The sequence below is a fragment of the Leucopleurus acutus genome (genome assembly GCF_964270905.1).
Source record: "Leucopleurus acutus genome assembly, chromosome: 2".
Lineage (NCBI taxonomy): Eukaryota > Metazoa > Chordata > Mammalia > Artiodactyla > Delphinidae > Leucopleurus > Leucopleurus acutus.
This window is the reverse complement of record NC_139143.1, coordinates 166762475-166781133: the sequence shown is the minus strand read 5'-3', so window position 1 is coordinate 166781133 and position 18659 is coordinate 166762475. Positions and strand designations below refer to the sequence as shown.

The 18659-nt window shown below is 51.2% G+C and overlaps 2 protein-coding genes across 2 annotated transcripts in view; one reads left to right on the top strand and one right to left on the bottom strand.

Annotated features, from left to right (window-relative positions):
- CSMD2 (CUB and Sushi multiple domains 2) overlaps nt 1-18659 on the bottom strand; it is a gene marked incomplete at both ends in the record, with an annotated part of 666422 nt that overhangs the window by 356794 nt on the left and 290969 nt on the right.
- HMGB4 (high mobility group box 4) lies at nt 9800-10357 on the top strand (the record flags this gene model as incomplete). The annotated part of the gene is made up of 1 exon (XM_082863732.1): nt 9800-10357. The coding sequence occupies one exon, from the start codon at nt 9800-9802 to the stop codon at nt 10355-10357; it is 558 nt and encodes a 185-aa protein (XP_082719858.1).

Genomic DNA, 18659 nt, shown 5'->3' with positions numbered 1-18659 from the left:
TGCGGCCCCAGCCCCTTGGGCCCTCAGCCCTCACTCTGTTCCCCATGTTCTGGGTGGCTGCTGGCACCTTCTGGGGAAACTCTTCTCATGGTGACGTGGCCTCAGTGCAGCAACGGTGGAGTCTGATAATCAACGTGGGCAAATGTTCCCTCTGTCCCAGAAGCAACTCAATAAACTCGACAAATTATCATCGTTCTTCCCTGCTCGGCTAATTGAGAGCTCCAGGGAACCCACACAAACTACATCAGGTACATGCTTGTCCTCCAGACGCACTGCTCCCTGGAGGGTGTGTGTCTGAGCCCGGGAGGGCTGGGGGACGGAGCTCCTGGCTGTGTTTGCTGTCGGGATGAGAGTGTTACCATGATGTCCTGGGGCTGTGAGTTGGGGGAAACACAGTGGGAAGGTCTGGGGAGTGGCTTGGGGCGCGTTGGTTCCTTCCACTCCCAGCTCAGCTTCTCACCGGGCAGGGCTGCTGGGTGAGGGGTGTCCTGCCTCTGTGGAGAGACCGTGCCCATGATGCTAAAGGGAATGGGGTTGGGTCTGGAGATGGGCACTGGCGCTGGGGGCCAAGCTCTGGGCAGGGGGCTTGTGGTGGTTCCCCCACAGCCTTTCAGGGGATGCCCAACTCTCTCCTCTTCTGTCCCCAGGTCTAACTATCAGGCAGTTCTACTCTTTTCTGAGTGCTAGAAGCCTCTGAAGATCAGTCTCCCTCCCTCGACACACAGCTCTGGGAAGGGGCAGCCTCGTGACTCTAGGCCACAGCTGAATGGAGTGGGGCGGCCATGTGACCCAAGCTGGGCCAATCAGCTAACGGGACCGTGCACGCACAGTGACTGACAGAAGGCCTCACAGGCCTAGCTCTCCCACAGGAGATTTGGGAAAAGGGTGTCCCAGCATCATCTCTCCCACCTCTGTTCCTGCCCCCCACCCCATCACTCTTATAAGATCCGTCCTCCCCCAGGTCCCGCTCCAGTCTGACTGGGACAGAATCTAAGAGCAGTCTGGGTCCTGACCCGCTGCTGGGCCCTCAGCTGGCCGTTCCCTGCCCCCAGCCTGAGTCTCTCTTGCCATAGATTAGACCTGAGATCCAGCCTGCAGACCTGATGGTCCCCATGCCTGAAGATGTCCAAGCCTACCCCCACCAGGCTTCACCCGGGCACAGGGTGCTGGCCTCAGGAGTCTCGTGACCAAGGTGTGCTCACACGCCACCTGGACCCTCTTCCCTTACTGACTCAGGTCTCTGCCTAGGTGGAGACACCACCTGCCTGGTTCATCACCTGTCTTGTTCTCCTACAGAGGCAATAGGTTTAAGAAGGTCAGGGTTAAAGGCCAGGTCTCTAAAATCAGACAGGCCTGTATTTGAATCTGGGCTTGACTGTTATCTAGTTGTGAAATGTGGGCATGTACTACGAATTCTCTGAGCCTCGGTTTCTTCATCTGTGCAATGGGATTCTGCACTCTTGCACATAACGCATCCAGGACTGTGCCTGACACAGTAGGTATCTCACAAATGTGAACTATTTTACTCCCTTGCTTAGGTCTGAGAAGAGAGGAGATGGGATCTTATCAGTGCCTTGAACCCTAGCCTCCAGAGAACACAGGGATTAAGGGGACCCCAGAATAGTGTGGCCTCGTTTCCCTGGGGAAATAAGGATGCCTGCATCCGCTCTGGTGAGAGCACAGTGCAGGGGTGAAAGGCAGGGCACCCTGCGGCACCCAGCACAGCCAGTGCACTTGGCAGCCACCTTCCTTCCCGCCCTCAGGCAGCCCCAGCCTGGCCTCCACGGGCTCGTGCTTACTCAGCCTTGCCCAGTTTCCGCCCGTCACTGTAACAGGAATCGGAGAAGGGACCTGCCCCCATTCCAGGGAGGGTGGCAATGTACGCCTTGCAGAGGCCTCTGGGGATTAAATCTGGATAATACTTCTTATCCAGAGGAAATGTTTGCAGATGGCTTATCGAGGAGCCTCCCACGCCAGCCTTTGCCTGCCACTCCACTGCCATTCTGCCATCCTCAACGTTCCCCCTCCCCCTCCAGGAGGCAGCTAGCCGGCCCCGCCTGACGGTTCAGCAGCTCTGAAGCCCTGGCTGAGGAAGTGAACCTCCCAGGCGGCTGGAGAATGGATGGGTTAAACCGTCTCAGGGATCGGGGTTGCTAAGGTCAGTGAGGAAGCTATCGTACAGTCAGATGGAGCCGGATTCCCATCCTGCCTCCACACCCATGGGCTCTGTGACCTGGGGAGGCTGCTTTCCCTCTCTGAGCCTCTCTTGCCCCAGGGTGCATCTCACAGTGTGACTATGATGATTCAAGGTGCCGCAGGGATGCTCATAAACTCCTGCCGAGGCTTTAAGACACAGCAGCCATCATTCCTGGTCATGTCAGAGCTCCGTGCAGCAAGGGAAACTCGTGGGCAAAGGATCTAACATTTACTGAATCCAAAGCAGTTTGGGGCAGAGATTAAGCCCATGGGCCCTGGAAGGCACCTGCCTAGGTTCAAGTCTCGGCTCTACACTTCCCAGCTGTCTGACTTTGGGCAGGTAACTGGCCTGCTTTGCACCTCGGTCTCCCCACGTATTTAATATGGGTAACAACAGCACGCGCCTCATAGAACTCTAGGAGGCTTACGCGAGATAGTGGGTCTACAAGCTCTGAGCACAGGGCTTGGCACATAGCAAGTGCTCAAGAAGCATTCGCTGTTCTGGAGGGCCCGCCACGTGCCAGTGCTGTCTGTACGCTACCTGAACAACACACCAGAGACCCCGCCGTTAGCATGGTGGAGCCAACACAAGCAGAGGGGAGAGGAGAGAGACAGGAAGGAAGACTTGGAAATGGGGGAGGAGAGAGTTCCTGTCTTATATCACTCACCCCCAGCACATCTAAGTTAACGTCTTATATTCGTGGCTTCAAGTGGCGGAAACCCTGATTAAATCGGCGTGGAGTAGAGAAGAAATTACCTGCTGTCACAGTCACGATGCAGCTGCCCCAGGGATGACTAGACCCAGGGACTCAGATGCCGCAGGCCCGTCTCTGGGTCCGTCTGTGCTGTGCTCTGTCTCTGGCTTCATCCTCGCTACTGCAGATGGTGCCGCTTGAGGCTGGGACTGTGGCCATACTTAGCAGCTCCCTGATTCACTCTCCCAGCTTCACCCCCAGAGAGAAAACGAAGATCTCTTCCCTTGGGTTCAATTAGGAAAAGCTCGCTGGGAGCCTCTGATTAGTCTAGCTGGGGTTGTGTCCACACCTGGGGCCGAGGGCATGGGCCCCTACTAGAGCTCCATGACTGGTTCTGGGGACAGTTCTCCCAAAGAAGGAATGGGCTCGAAAGAAGGGAGGGGTGCCAGGCAGATAAAAGATGTCCACTGTGGTTGAAAGAGGCAGGGGTTTGGACAGAAAGATCAGGGGCCACTCTTCCTAGTCTGTGGTGTCAGGGAGGGGCTTTGTCAAGGCCCGTGAGGGGTACCCACAGCTGGTTGTGGGGGTTATCTCCTCAGAGGTGGTCTTGCTCTAGCTCTCATCCTCTCCCCCTCTGCCAAAGGTAAACCTGCCAAAGGTAAACACGTATGCCTGGTCCCCCGCACGCTGACCCCATTCTTACACCTGATCATCTGTCCCATTTCCTGTCCACCTGTTCGCTAGCCCACTGGGCTAGGTGCTGACCCCGTACTTGGCTTCGGCTAGCCTCTGCCCATGAGCGTGGACCCAGGCTCCGTGTGTACCTGCCGAGGGGTTCAGTGGGCCATCCGGGTCAGTCTACACGCTGAACTCGGGGCATCTTGTGACCTGGGGATAACTTCACCAGATGCATCTGGAATCAGGATCAACCCAGATGGGAAAAGTCTCCCCAGAACCCGGTAAGTGCTGAGATTCAGACACCTTCTCTCTTTCCACCTGCTCTCCTCCTGCAGTATTTGGCCTTGTTCCCTGCCAGCTTCCCCTTCTCCTTGGCCCCAAGGGAGTTCCTAGACGCTCAAGAGGTTAAACACATAGACTTTGGAGTCAAACCAACCTGAGTTTGAGGCCTGGCTCTGCCACTCATTGCTGTGAAACGAGAACAGAGTTGTAAAGACAGTACAGAAATTTCCTGTATACCCCTCCCCCAGCTTCCCCTAATATTAGCATCTAACATGACCATGGTCCATGTATCAAAACTAAGAAATCAACATTGGTACTGTACCATTAGCTCAATGGAAGACTTTATTCACATTTCCCCCGTTTTTCTGCTAACGTTCCCTAGTTTTTGTTCCAGGATCCAATCCAGCGTTTCTCATCTGCCCCGGACAAATTAATCTCTCTCTCTCTAGGCTTCTGGAGGTGATCTACCTAAAGCATTAACATCATTTGTATTAAACTACCATGGTCACATCTGACTGAGTAACATTTCTTGGCATGAGGTCCATGCCAAAGAGCCTAACCCTGCTCATGACCATGTCTTCCCCACCGGTCTGGCTTCCAGGAAATTTCAGATGCCTCCGACCACCACCAATCCTGAGAGGTGTCCATCCCTCCAACACTGCTTATCGATGGCCATTAAAGCAGCAGCCGCAGAGCTCCAGCAACTCAGCTACTGGTTGAAATGTGTGTGTGTGTGTGTGTGTGTGTGTGTGTGTGTGTGTGTGTGCGCGCGAGCACACGTGTGCACATGAGTGATGAGTGAGCGAGTGAATGAACTGAAAGTATAAAAGAGTGAATTAACTGGTAAGCCAGTGAGCGAATCAGTGACTTAATGAGTCAGCGAGAGAGTGAAGTGTGTAAAATTGACTAGGTCGTGCTCCCGACCCCCTCAAGTAATCCGTTATGCGGCGGCATACATTCCTCATCGCTGTTAACACAAGCAGGGGTTAAGAACTGCACAGGAATAGTTACAGACCACCAGTTGGATACTGTGTTCCTTTCTTATTGCTGCTTTCACAAATGACTGCAAATGTAGTGGCTTGAAACAACACAAATTAATTATCTGACAGTTCCGGAGGCCAGAAGTCCCAAATGGGTGTCACTGCGCCAAGGTCAAGGTGTCTGTGGGGCTGCACTCTCTCCGGAGGCTCCAGGGGTGAATCCGTTGGCTTGCCTTTCCTGGCTTCTAATGGTTACCTTCCTTTCTCGGCCTGTGGTCTCTTTCTGTATCTTCAAAGCCAACCGTGTAGCATCTTCAAATCTCTCTCTGACTCTGAGCCTCTGCATCTGTCCTCATATCTCCATCTCTAACTCTGAAACTCCTGCCTTTCTCTGATATTGACCCATGTGATTACATCAGCCCCACTCGGACAGTCCAGGATAATCTTCCCAACCCCAAATCTTTAACATAATCATATCTGCGAAGTTCCTTTTGCCATGTAAGGTAACATATTCATGGGCTTTGGGGCCTAGGATGTGGACATCTTCGTGGAGCCATTCTTCTACGTGCCACAGATGCTTTGCTCCGAGGGCAAGTGCAGCACTGATTCCCACCCTAAAGGAGAAAGGGCAGCAGGGGGATGGAGAGAGCATCACGGCGTGTACCACGTGCCCCTGCCACGTGCGTCTTCTCCTCCTGTTGTTGCCGGTATGGCCTGGGATTTAAAACATTTCCCCAAATTTGATGCTTGCCCCCAAACTTGAGAAACGCTGTGACAGATGATAGGCCAGGAGCATATGCTGCTACAATTGAGGGTAAAATTTGCCCTAGGATTCCTGGAGAAGGATTAAGAGTGGGGTGCCTCAACCCTGGGTGCACACTCCCATCAGCTGGGGAGATTAAAAAAAACTTATTTTGAAATGAGCATGGAATTGCAAAGACAGTATAGAAATTTCCTGTATACCCCTCCCCTAGCTTCCCTTAATATTAGCATCTTACATAACCATGATCCATGTAGCAAAACTAAGAAACCGCACCGGTACATTAATACTGGCTCGATGGAAGACTTTATCGCATCTCCCCAGGTTTCCCACTAGGGCCCCTTTTTGCTCCAGGATCCAGTCCAGCATTTCTCTTGCATCATGTCTACCGAGTCTCCTCCAGTCTGTCGGCTTCTCAGGCTTTCCTTGTTTTCTCAAGACCTTGAGACTTTTGTACTGGTCAAGTATTTTGTAGACTGACCTTTAATTTGGGTTGGTCTAATATTTTCTCACCATTAGACCAGGGTTATGGATTTGGGGGAAGAATACCACTGGGTGAGATGCTCTTATTATCGCATCATCGAAGGGGGTGTGTGATATCAGTGGGGCCTATTACTGATAGTCTTTGCTTTGATCCCTTGGTTACAGTGGTATCTGCCCCCTTCCTCCACTTTAAGGAGTTGGTGTTACCGCTGCCGAGAAAGAGGCTCTCACCACCTCCGAGGTGTGTGTGTGGGGGGTCCATCCCAACCCGCCTAAACAGTGTTTTCCAAATCCACCCGTGGATTGTGACCCATTTGCAGGTCATAAGCTCAGACCGTGGGGTGCATTTGAAAGAAAAAAATAAAATAGAGGAGACCATAACAGCATAGAACGGAGAAGAAAAGAGGACGTCACACACATAGTAGGTATAGTTTCGTAAAACTTCTGTTTCTGCAAACTTTATGTGCTCAGAGACCTTATCTTTACAATGGGGATAAAAGTAGCATGCCCTGACTCGCACCCCACACACAGGGCTGTCACGAGGATTAGATGGGCTGATGTGGGTGAAGTGCTTAGAACAGAGGCACACGTTAGGCATTGTGTAAATTATTATTATGAAGTGTGCACGTGCATAAATGGGTCACGGTGTAAAATACATTTCTTCTTGTAGACTGCAATCCAAAAGTTTGCAAATACTGAACTCACATCTCTAGACCGGGGTGGGCAGGCTTACGAGCCCCAACCCAACGCCTGTGTTTGTGAAGTTTTACTGGTGCACAGCCACTCGTTCGTTTACGTGTTGTCTTTTGAGCTACGATGGCAGAGCCGAGAACTTGCAACAGAAAATGCACGGCCCACGAAGCCTGCACTGTTTACTACCTGGACCTCCAGAGCAGCACCCCTGCCTGCAGGTCATCTCATGGTACAAAGGACATTAGACACTTCTTCCTAAGCCACGTGGCCTTGTCCTGCCACCGCCCGGCAGGCACACTGGCCCCTGCAGGCCCCTCTGGGCTGTGTGACTGCCCAGCACTCGGGCCTCCAGAAGCTCGATACCCTTCTACTTTGGATGGATGCCCACACTTGCTTTATTTATCCACCTCCGCTGTGAAACCTCCGCTGTTCACGCTGGAAGGTTAGAAACACAGCACACTGGTCGGGGTCCCAGCAGGAAACAGATGGCCACTCAAATTAGAATAATTTGAGGAGTGTTTAACAAAGAGGCTATTTACAGAGGGATGGGCAAGGTGTTGGAAAGCCACAAGGGAGAGCTGAATCCTCAGAGGCTAGTAAAGGTGGAGCTCTTACCACCCTCAGCAGGGGGGACAAGGAGAGGGAACCTGGAAGGAGAGTCATTTCCAGAGGATGCCTTAAGAGGAGATGGGGCTTTCAGTCTGGGGCTGGGGAGCCAGTTCCAGGCAATCCCGCGGGGAGGGAGCCAGAGAGTAACTGCCTTGACCTCACCTCCCTCCCTCCCTCCCTGATGTCCTGTTGGGGTCCCCATTGGTCAAACTGAAGTGGAAGCCGGAGGGCATAGGAGCCACTGATGTGGTCCATGTGGGTCAGCTTCCCAGGACAGGGAGCATGCTGGGGAAGGATGGAAAGGAGCAAACCTCAGATGCCAGCGCACACAGCATCGATTTAGAAAGTCTGGTGTATTTACTTCTCCCGCAGCTCCACTAGACAAAGGGGTGCCCTGCTTCACCCTGCCAAGTCGGGAATGTGGCCCCAACACCAAAGGACTGTCACAGGTTTCACCTTAACTGTCTTCCCTTCCTAGATCTGCTAGGCTCCGGGTGGCTATCATGGAGTTAATGTTCCTAGACCTTATCGTCCTGAGAGGGGGCAGAAGGTTGTGAACAGAGGCACAGAGAAGCTGCTGGGTGTTTTGTGAGTCTGAGCTAAGCTGATTATCACGTCTGGATGTTACGCAAGTTCTTCCTCACAACCCAGCCTTCTAGCCCAGGAAGGAGCTGTGTCTCATTCATCTTGGCAGCCCAGCTCAAGTCCAACAGACAGATGAGCCAACCTCTGGCCACCGTGGGACAAAGAACCCTAGCGGCAAAAAGCTCCCTAGGCTGAGAAGTGTCCCCAGATTAAACTGTTCCCACTGGCCCGACCTCTCTGCCCCCACCGCTGGCCCGAACTCCCTGACCTGGCATCTGGTATCTCACAGGCTCCCCAGTCCGGCCACAGACCTACAGCATGTCACCGCGAGGGTCTTTCCTGGCCCGTGGAACACTGATTCCACATCACTGATTTCATAGATGAAACATCATAGGCTTACAGGAAGGAAGGGACTGGCTTGGGTAGCCCAGCCGCCTTGTGGCGAGCTGGGACTAGAATTCAGGATCGGAGACTCTAGTCAATATCCATCTTTCTTTTATGTAAGATGGAAGGTGAAATCGGTTGTGGAGCCTTGGAAATGGCCTTGGCCAAAATTCAAAATGTAGTCTAGCCTCAAGCAAGTTTCAGTGTCAGACTCAGCTCAGCTGCTGAGGCCATGCACCCGGACCCTAGGCCCCCCAGGCAGCTGTTCTGTGCAGGTGGCATGAAGCAGAGGCTCCGGTCCGGCAAATCGGTTCAAATCCAGATCCAACCTGTTAGTGGCTGTTTTACCTGAAACAGGTTAATTTTATGTTAATGAGACTCAGTGTTCCAGTCCTGTAAACCTGGCTCTGTCATCAACCACCGAGTGGTATCAACTCCATGACCAGGTAAGCAAGGACTTCGCAATGTCCAAAGGTCCATAAATGCCACTTTTCTTTTCTTTTCCCTCCAGCTGGAAGACTGACGGAATATTTGCAACTTTTTCTCAAAAAGCCAGAGGCCGACTCATTTGAGTGAAGCTGCTAGAGCTCTGTGCTCTAGCCCCAAGAAACGGGGACCCCCGGGATAAAGGCAGGGGGCCTCCTGACAGGCCAAGGATTCTGCCTCATTTTCGTGGACTCAGGCGTAATTAGTAAAATCTTAAGGTTCTCCTCCCGTCTTCCCTAACCTCCGCCCCACCCCCAATTTCCTCAGAGAAATGAAGGGTTCAGACGTATAGGCCAAGTGCTTGGGTTTTAAATTAGATGACTCTGTCCTGACAGGAACCGAGTCACAGCTGCCACACCTGATTATTTTTAGAGTTACTACTAAACTCTTTGTACAGGATGAGCTGCCACTGTTCAAGGCAAACAGAAAGACTTCACATTTCATCATGACAGCTCTGGAGCCATCCACCTCCTCGTGTTCATTATTTCCAACCTGTCTTTGGAAGGGATGAGGCGGCATCTTGACAATCGTACGGCGGGGAAGGCAGACCCCGTGGCTTGTTACTACATCCGAGGGATGGAAAGCTCCCCAACTGAGCAAAGCCCACTGCCTCGAGGAAACCAAGGAGAAACATTCCGGGGGGGCGGGTACCACTCCAGAGCCTTCTCTGCATGAACCATTATCTTTCACGAGAAGCAAAATGTGATCGCCAAGTAGCCAACCAGTAAGAGCACCTGTATGCAAATGCCACCAGCACTGGCCTGGAGTGGCCAGCTTGTGAGTGATGTCACAATCCCCTCTGACCCAACAATGCCACCACCACTGAAAAGGGGACCCCTGCCTGCAGCTCTTACAGAGAGAAACATTCACCACCAGCAGAGCACCTTCTAATTGCTCCTGGAGTGTGGCAGACAAAAGTCTCTGCCGTCTGAGTTACTAGATCCAGAAAATAAAATGATCTTACGAACATGGGAAGAGAAGTCCAGCTAAGGCCCAAGGCAAACGTCTCTTCTTATATCCACTTTTTGCTGGATTACAGAAACAAGTTCATGGAGCAGAAGCCAAACACCCACCTTGGCTTTAAAGAGTTCTCTAGAAAGTGTTCGGAGAAATGGAGGTCTATCTCAAAGCACGAAAAGGCCAAATATGAAGCCCTGGCTAAGCTCGACAAAGCCCGATACCAGGAGGAGATGATGAATTACCCTGGCAGGAAGAAGAAGAGAAAGCGGGACCCCGGCGCACCCAGACGACCTCCATCGTCCTTCCTACTCTTCTGCCAAGACCACTACGCCCAGCTCAAGTGGGAGAATCCAAACTGGTCAGTAGTGCAGGTGGCAAAGGCCTCGGGGAAGATGTGGTCAGCAATGACAGCCTACGACAAGCAGCCCTATGAACAAAGGGCAGCTTTCCTGAGAGCAAAGTACCAAGAGGAACTGGGCATCTACCGTAAGGCCAGGAAGAAGAGCCTCCAAAGGTCGGCTAAGAACCGGCGCAGACGGTTCAAAGAAACTGTCAGACGCAACTGATGGATCCAATTAGAAATAAAATGCCATTCTCCGGTACTGCCTGTCCCTGGTCTCTTGTGTAGCGTTAGGGGGGCCATTGCTGCCGCTTTGGGCAACAAGTGAGTGGCATGGTGGAGCTGAGATCAGGGTTTGGAAACTGATCCCAGGAGGGGCTGGCTTTGGGACAAGAGTCTGAAGAGTGTGTGGTCCGGGCTTACCGGGTTTGGCTTGGCCAGGCAGGGTGGGGTGGGAATCTCCAGGTGTAAAGAAGCTAGGAGTCCTGGGGGTGGGAGCAGCCTGGTCCCAAGTGGTTCTCCAGGGTGGAGGACCCTACTCAGAGTGAAGTGAGCAAACGCCAGCCCTGCCACCCTCCTCGCCAGGAGGGCAAAAGGCCTGGAGTCCAGGTCAGGCTCCCAATTCAGGCCCCAGCAGAGGCTGGGAAACGAGTTGAGGTGGGCCTTAGGCGACTCAGTGTCTCCAGGGATTCCGGAACTGGTCCTCCAGCAAGGCTTACATACTATTAGTGGGTCAGGATGAGACTCCAGTGGTGGTCCCTAGTCTAGTCACTAGGATGAAGCATGGGGCTGATTTTACAAAAAGAGGCATCTGACTCTGCCCCAAGTACTATAACTTGGAGAGAACGCTTTTCTTGACATTTCGGTGAGCATCTCCCCGGTCATTTTTCTGTGGACGTAAGCACAACACAGAGTGGACATTTGCTGCCTGTATGACCACCGCGGCATCCATTCCTTTTCTCCTGCTCACAGCACACCGACTCCATCCTGACCAAGGCTGGATCAGATGGAATCCCCCTGGCTACAGTGATTGGCTCAGTGACAGTCATGTGACCCAAGTTGGTCCAATCAGAGTAGACCTCAGGACTTGTGTAAGGAATCCTAGGGGAGGATGCGGCCCTGGGGGCTGTTGGCAGCCACTTGCCTCATTCTCAGGCCAAAATGTTAGTCCCTTTGGCATCCTGGACTTTTCATTGAAGATAAGCCCACACGTTTTGGATTTTGTCTAAGATAGTTTGAGTTCGGTTTTCTGTCACTTAAAATGAGTCAAAACTTGTCATTTGATACAAATGGGATTGTTCCGTCTACTATGACTGTATTTTTCAGGCAATAATACACTGTGGGCAACGTTTCACACCAATCTAGATTGATATGGAATACTCTGAAATGGCCCTTGACTTCTGATATCAAAGAGACTGGGCCCAAATGCAAAATTTTTTGGTCACCAGGTTCTGCATGCAGAAGACTTCCTCAATTCCAGCTCTAAACCCCTATTCCCTGAGGGATCTGCATCTCTGTAGCCTGCTGTGGTTTCAAATTTTACTTTTGGAACAAAAATAAAAATACGTAGTTTTGAATAGCCTTTTAGAACTGGGTCAGCCTTTAGGGGGTGAGAGGTAATAGAGTGGAGTGATTTAGAAATTCAGGGTCTGGAACCAAGGCCATTTACGAAGGGCTCCCACGCGCCAGACCCTGTGCTGGGTACCAGGAGGCCCAATGTGGTCTACTGTTAGGTTCCTGCCCTGACGAGAGGGATGCACACGGGCACGAACCACAGCCCTACAAGGCCTGAGGAGAGTGTAGACTGCACAAAGAGCTGGGGGTGGGAGCGAGTACCACCTACCACGGCAACTGCTAAAGTCTCCGTGGAGGAAGCAGCTTTACGCTCCTCGGCAACCTTGTACTTATGTTGGCCGGATTCCTGTTCCCCCTCTCCCATTCCCCACAGGTGCTGTTCCAACTTGTCTCTGCTTCCCCTCCAGCCCAACCTCCCATCTCTCAGGAGACACCCTCATTTCCTGCTTCATGGAGAATACAGAGATCATCAAACAAAGCACTGTCGGTTTTCTTCCTTCTCAACGTGTCATCCACAGCCATCTTCCCTCCTGGTCTCACGCCTCATAGCCAGAACCCTCTCACTATCCTCTTCCCCACCAACCTCGGGCCCTTGCTCCTCCTGTAAAGATGCTGACCCTCCAGCCTGTAAGCTTGCTGTCCGGACACAAGTGGTTCTGATCACTGGCAGGACCTTGGGCAAGTAAGTTCTCATTCCTCTGTCTCAGGTTTCTCATCTGTGCAAAGGGGATGAGGCCTGCCCCTCAGGTTGTTTTAGTGATTAAATGATGTAACACACGCAAAAGCATTTGGCACGGTCCTTAGCACATAAAAGGTACTGTGGTTGACCCTCTAGGGCGGCTGTCCTATGATTTCCCCCTCCTGGTGTTCACACCCTGGTACGACCCCCCTCCCATTAAATGTGGGCAGAATCTGTGACTTCCCTTGTTTTTTTCCTTTTTTGGCCGCGCCACATGGCATGCGGGATCTTAGTTCCCCAACCAGGGGTCGAACCTGCGCCCCCTGTAGTGGAAGCATGGAGTCTTAACCACTGGACCGCCAGGGAGGAAGTTTCCCTGTGACTTGCCTTTAACCAACAGAATAGGGCAGGGGAGATGGGACGTGATTTCCTCTGTGATTACACCATGGTATATAAAACTCTATCTTGCTGGTGGGTTTGCTCTGTAGAGATTCTTCCTGCTGGCTTGATGAAGTAAGTGGCCAAGCTGGAAAAGCCCACGTGGCAAGGAACTGTGGGGAATCTCTAGGAGTTGAAGGTGCCTCGGACCAACAGCCAGGAAAAAACCAAAGCTCTCTGTCCTACAAACACAAGAAACTAAGTGCTGCAGCAACCACGTGAGCGGGGAAGTGTATCCTTCCCCAGCTGAGCCTCCACATGAGAACTCAGCCCTGGTTGACACCTTGACTGCAGCCTTGTGAGACCTCAAGTGGTGGACCCAGCTAAGCTGTTACCGGATTTGGACCCAGAGAAATGAGGAGATAATGAACATGTGTTGTTTTAAGCCAACAAGTTTGTGGTAATGGGCTACACAGCAATAGATAACTAATACAGTACTCAATAAATGCCGGCTTCCTTGTCATCTTAAAATAAACCATCTTTAACTTTCTTTCTCCCTCCAGCCTCTATCCCACCTGTTTAATTTCTTTTCCTTTGCTACCAACCTCTGGAAGGTGGCGGACGCCCCCCCGTGCTAATTAGATCCTGACTTGTACTCTGCAGTGGTTCCGGGGAGGCTGTCTTGTTTCCAGCCTGGCTCTTGGTGGGCAGCGGCTGTGTGTTACATGACAGTCCCCTCTGGGAAGAGGGCCCCCACACAGCTGGACCCCAGCCCTCATGCCACTCTTTTCTGGTTTCCTCTGTGATTAATTACGTGGATGTGGGTGGCTAAGTCAGAGTTTTGACAACAGTTTGCAGCGCCCCCGCTGAAAACTAACTCTATTAACAGTCCTTTATGAAAAAGCCGACAGGAGGCTGTGAATCTGCTGGCTTCTAATGACTGTAATGTAATGACAGTGAAGGGGGAAGGAGGGGAGGAGGAGAAGCAGGGGGAGCCTGGGTCTAAGATAATGGGCGAGAGGAAAAGCAGGCAGAAAACCTGGTGCGGTACCAGCATTCCACGCAGACCCACTCGGCTGGGCTCAGGGGCCCCTGCCCTGGGGAAGAAGGAGGCTGAGTCTTTGGGCCCATGGCTGTCTTAATGCCTGAATCACTCCACTCTGACCCTTCTCTCCCAGAGCCTTTTCCTGTGTTCATTTATTCAGCAAATATTCATGTCAATCTTAAGGCTGCAACGTACCAGAAACTGTTCTACTACCAGGGAGGCAGCGAGGCCCCTGATCTCTTATAAATAAACAAGTCAACAAATAAACACACCAGGTCATTTTGTGATAGTGTCAAGGGCTCTGAAGAAAATAAACCGGGCTAATGAGATACACAATGACAAGTGGGGTTGAGGGTGCTTTAAATGGGTGGTCAGAGAAGATGACATTTGGGTTTTGATTTAAAGGACGAGAAGGAGCCAGGCCTGCCAAGGCCTTAGGGAAGAGTTGTTCAAGTAGAAGGACAGCAAGTGCAAAGATCCTGAGGCAGGAGTGAGCTTGGCATATTACACAGAGGGAGGCTAGAATGACTGGAGGGGTGAGTGAGTGGCTGAGATGCAGTTGGAGAGGACAGGCCTTGGCAAGGAGTTTATTTTGAAACCTAAGGGCTGTGGGAGCCAAAGAGGCTTTTCTGCAGGGCATCCATGTGCTTCCATTTCCACTTCTGGTTAATGGTCATTCTAGGGTCTTCAAAGACTACCAAGGCCAATAAGGGGATGCTAGCGCCTCCCGGGTCTGCAAGAGAAAGAGGCAAGGCTAGCGAATACCATATCCATGACCTTCTTCCCTTTTGGAGGGGAGATAATCAGGAACCTCCACCTGGTCCTCCTGGGAGCAGCTGTAAGCTAAAAATCAAATGTGGAAGCTGTGGAACGTCTCTCCCTGTGATTTGTTTTCCCAGAGATGGGGGGAAGGACAGGCACGGGTGATAAAATACTCCAGGAGCGCACTGCTTCCCAGGCCTCAGATTTCCATGTGGAGCAGCTCCCACTAGACCAGTGGTTCTCAACTTTGAGGCCGCATTAGAATCACCTCAGACCTTATTAAGATACAGAATGCTGGGCCCCACCCCTGGAGTTTGATTCAATTCTTCTGGGAGTTGGGCCTAATTTGCCTTAGGATAAGAATTTGCATTTCTAAAAGTTCCCAGGTGGTACTGATGCTGCTGGTCCCAGGACCACAGAGGAGTTCTTTCTCCTCGCGCAGCCCTGGCATTTACTCTGAAGAGGAGGCATCACTGATCTGCCTAGTAGGTTGAGAGAGAGGAAGCGCTGGCCTGCCCTTCCCTCCTCCCCCAGCCAATCCCAGCTGCAAAGTGTGCCCAGGTCTGCTCTCCAACCAGTTCATCAGCAATAAAGGTGAAAGGTTCATCCTCATCTGTCTTTCTCTTTCATCTGCCAACTGATTCTGAACTTGACAAAGGAGTATTTATTTGTCTGTTTGTTTATTGATTTGGGGGGTTTCCCTCAAATCCCAACGGAGAAGTCGATCCCAGTTGCAAACAATCGATTAGCATCTGGGCCACACAGCATCACTGGGATCTTAGAGTTGATTTCAGCCTCCACTAAAGCATGTATGGAGACAAAAAGGTCCAGTTTCTGGGCCTATAAGACTGAGGACCAGGCCCCTGGCCAGGGTGAGGTCACCAGGGTGAAGTCACAAAGCCCTGGCACCTTTGTGTCTCGTCATGCACCTCTAATCACACGCCCACAAACAATACCTGCCCTCCAGGTGTGCGGGAGGATAAACGAAATGTCTGGGACATCCTTGTAAATGAAGTCTGATGTGTCAGAAGTGCCCAGCAGATGGGGGTGCCTGCCCTGGTCTCTAAGGGATGCTTCAAAGGAGGAGAGAACAACACACACAAAGGCAGTTCAAGCAGGAGAAAGAGCCTGGCCAAAGGCCAAAAGGGGGTCATGTGACCCTGCAGACCGGCCTTGACCCCTGGGTGGATCAGCAGTGAGGCACTGAGCGTCCCCCTGTGGCCACCCCCTTGTAACAGTTGCCTTGCAACAGCTCCCCCTACTTGTTGCTCCCTTTCCAGTCCTTTCTCTGCTCCAGCTGGCTGAGCGATATGTGAAGACTCCTCCCCGTCAGCAGTGAAACATTTCAGTGGTTGCCCCTCACTACGGGAGCCTGACACAGGATAATCAGGCCACTGCTGCCTCACGAGTTGCACTGTCGCCCACACTCAGCTTCTGAAATGGCTCCCAGTGAACCAGGCCTTCTGGGATTCACACCCTTGTGTGATTCCTCCCTTTGAGTGTGGGCTGGACCTAATGACTTCCTTCTAATGCACAGAATAGGGCCGAAGTGACAGGATGTCACTGCTTCGGAAGGGACTAGGCTACGAAAGACTCTCTCTGGCTCTCTCTCTTTCTCGCTTTTGCTCAGAGCAAACCGACATGTTGAAAGCCACCCTGTAGAGAGGCCCACATGGCAAGGAATTGAGGGTGGCTTCTGGTCAATGCCCAGCAAGGAACTGAGGCCCTCAAACAGCTGGCAAGGACCTGAATCCTGCCAGCAACCGTGAGTCAGCTTGGAAGCAGACACTTTTATTGCAACTTTATGACAGGCCCGGCGAAGCCGTACCTGATTCCTGACCCGTAGCAACTAAGGTGATACATGTGGTTTCATGGCACTGAGGTTTGGGATAATTTGTTACAAACTGAAATAGATAATGAATACAGATTTTGGTATCAAGAGGGGGATAGTGCCATGAAAAATATCTAAAAATGTAAGATGTCTTTGGAACCAGGCTGTGGGTAGAGGCTGGGAGTATTCTGAAGACCTTGTTAGAGAAACCTGGACTTTGAGGATGTTGCTGGTGAAGGTTCAAAAGGAAGTGAGAACATGTTACTGGAAACTGGAAGAAAGGGATCCTTGTTATGCAGTGGAAGAAAGTTTAGCGACAATGTCGTCTGCAGGGATATGGAAGGCAGGACATGCCCCGAATCAACTTTGTGATCTAGCTAAGGAGGTGTCCAAGCAAAGGGTTGAAGGTACTGGCTGGTTTCTTCTTGCTGCTTATGTGAGAAGAGAGATAAATTGAGGGAAAGGTGGTTGAAAAGGAGCCAGACTTCATAGTTTGGAAAGTTCTCAGCCTCCCAAGACAGCAAAGGATGCTAAAATTAAGAGATGGCTTTGAGCAGTGTTGAGAAAAGGTGGTCTGGAGATAAAGCTGAGGGTGTGACTGTGCAGCCTTTGGCTAAGACCTAGGAAAGATCAAAGGACTGTAGTATTATTCAGCCACATAAAGGCCCTTTAGAGAGATTAGGGTGGGCCTTACAGATCCCCAAGATCAAACAATAGGGCCTCTGGGAAGCATATGAGCATCGTCCCTTGACCTTCTTAGCGGAAGCCCAAGGTAGAGAAGTTTAGTTCAAAGAAATCTGTGGTTGTGACTTTTGTGTAAGAGAGCGGCTCTCGATGAAATTTACAGAAAACCCACAAAGTTTTGGAGAAAACTATTATCAGAAGAAACACTGTCAGCTTGGACTAAAAAGGACAGAGACAGTACAAAACAAAAAAAGGTCACTGGCCTCCCAAAATTCTCAGCAGGAAGCAGGCTGAAGAAAAGTCAGCTTCAAACATGCACTTCCTTTCATGAAGAAAAAAAAAAAAAAAAAAAAGGAAGACTCAGAGGGAGAAACCAAGAACTCAGAAGGTGCAGTTAAATATTCCCAGATTTTAAAACTAATCAAGAAACTGCCAATATATTCCTGGATGGATTTCAGAATTGTTATGGACCAGGGACTTTTTTCTGCCCCACATTGTCCCCCATTTTGAGTAAGAATGTCTAGAGCCATTACCCTGTACCTATCCCACCAATGTATGTCAGGTGAGTGGGGACAGAGAACTTGTCTGTCTAGTTTTGCAGAGCTACCGATCCAGAGTAACGGCACTCTAGGACCTGTACTCAAGGAACTACACCCAAGAGCCTCAACCACACTTGAACTTGATTTAGATGGTGGTATTCTGGACTTTGAGCTGATGCTTTCACGGGATGAGGCTTTTGGGGGCCTTGGGAAGGGGTAACTGTGTGTCGCATGTGGCAAGGACATGAATCATTGGGGGCTGGAGGGCAGCTGGCGGTAGGCAGCTTCAGAAGTGACTAAACGGTCTTTGTCTCCTGGCATTCACACCCTTGTACAGCCCCCTCCCCTGGTGTGTGGGCTGGACCTAGTGACTTCCAACACAAGGAATACAGCGAAAGTGACGGGCTGCCGCTTCTGAGATTAGGTTATAGAAGACTGTGACTCCTGTCTTCCTCTCTCTCAGAGTCACCCTGACGAAGCCAGAAGCCATGTTGAAAGCTACCCTATGGAAAGGAACGGAGGTAGCCTCTGGTCAACAGCACTGAGGAACTCAAAATCCTTCAAAGCACCCTGGGAATAAGCTTGGAGCAAATCCTTTTCCCCAGCTGAGCTTTGAGATGATCACAGCCCTGGAATACTCCTTGATGGCGGCCCTGTGAGAAACTAAGCCTGGAGAAGAACACAGCTGAGCCACACCCAGATTCCTAACATGCAGACAAGGTGATAAACATTGCTTCAAACCATAAGTTTTGGGATGATTTGTTAAACAGGAATAGATACTTAATACACCCACCCTAAGGTCCTGCCCTACAGTATCTCTCCCAGAAACACTACACTCTCCTCAGGGCCTTTGCACATGCTACTCCAGGGTGAACTCATCCTACCTTTTAGGTCTGGTAAACTTCCACCTTCAGACAAGATTCAGGTCAAGTGTCCCTTCCTCCAGGAAGCCCTCTTGGACCCTCCCATCCTCTTCTGTGCTCCCATATCACATCACCATCTCATTCATATCACATCTTAACTAGTGTTTGTCTT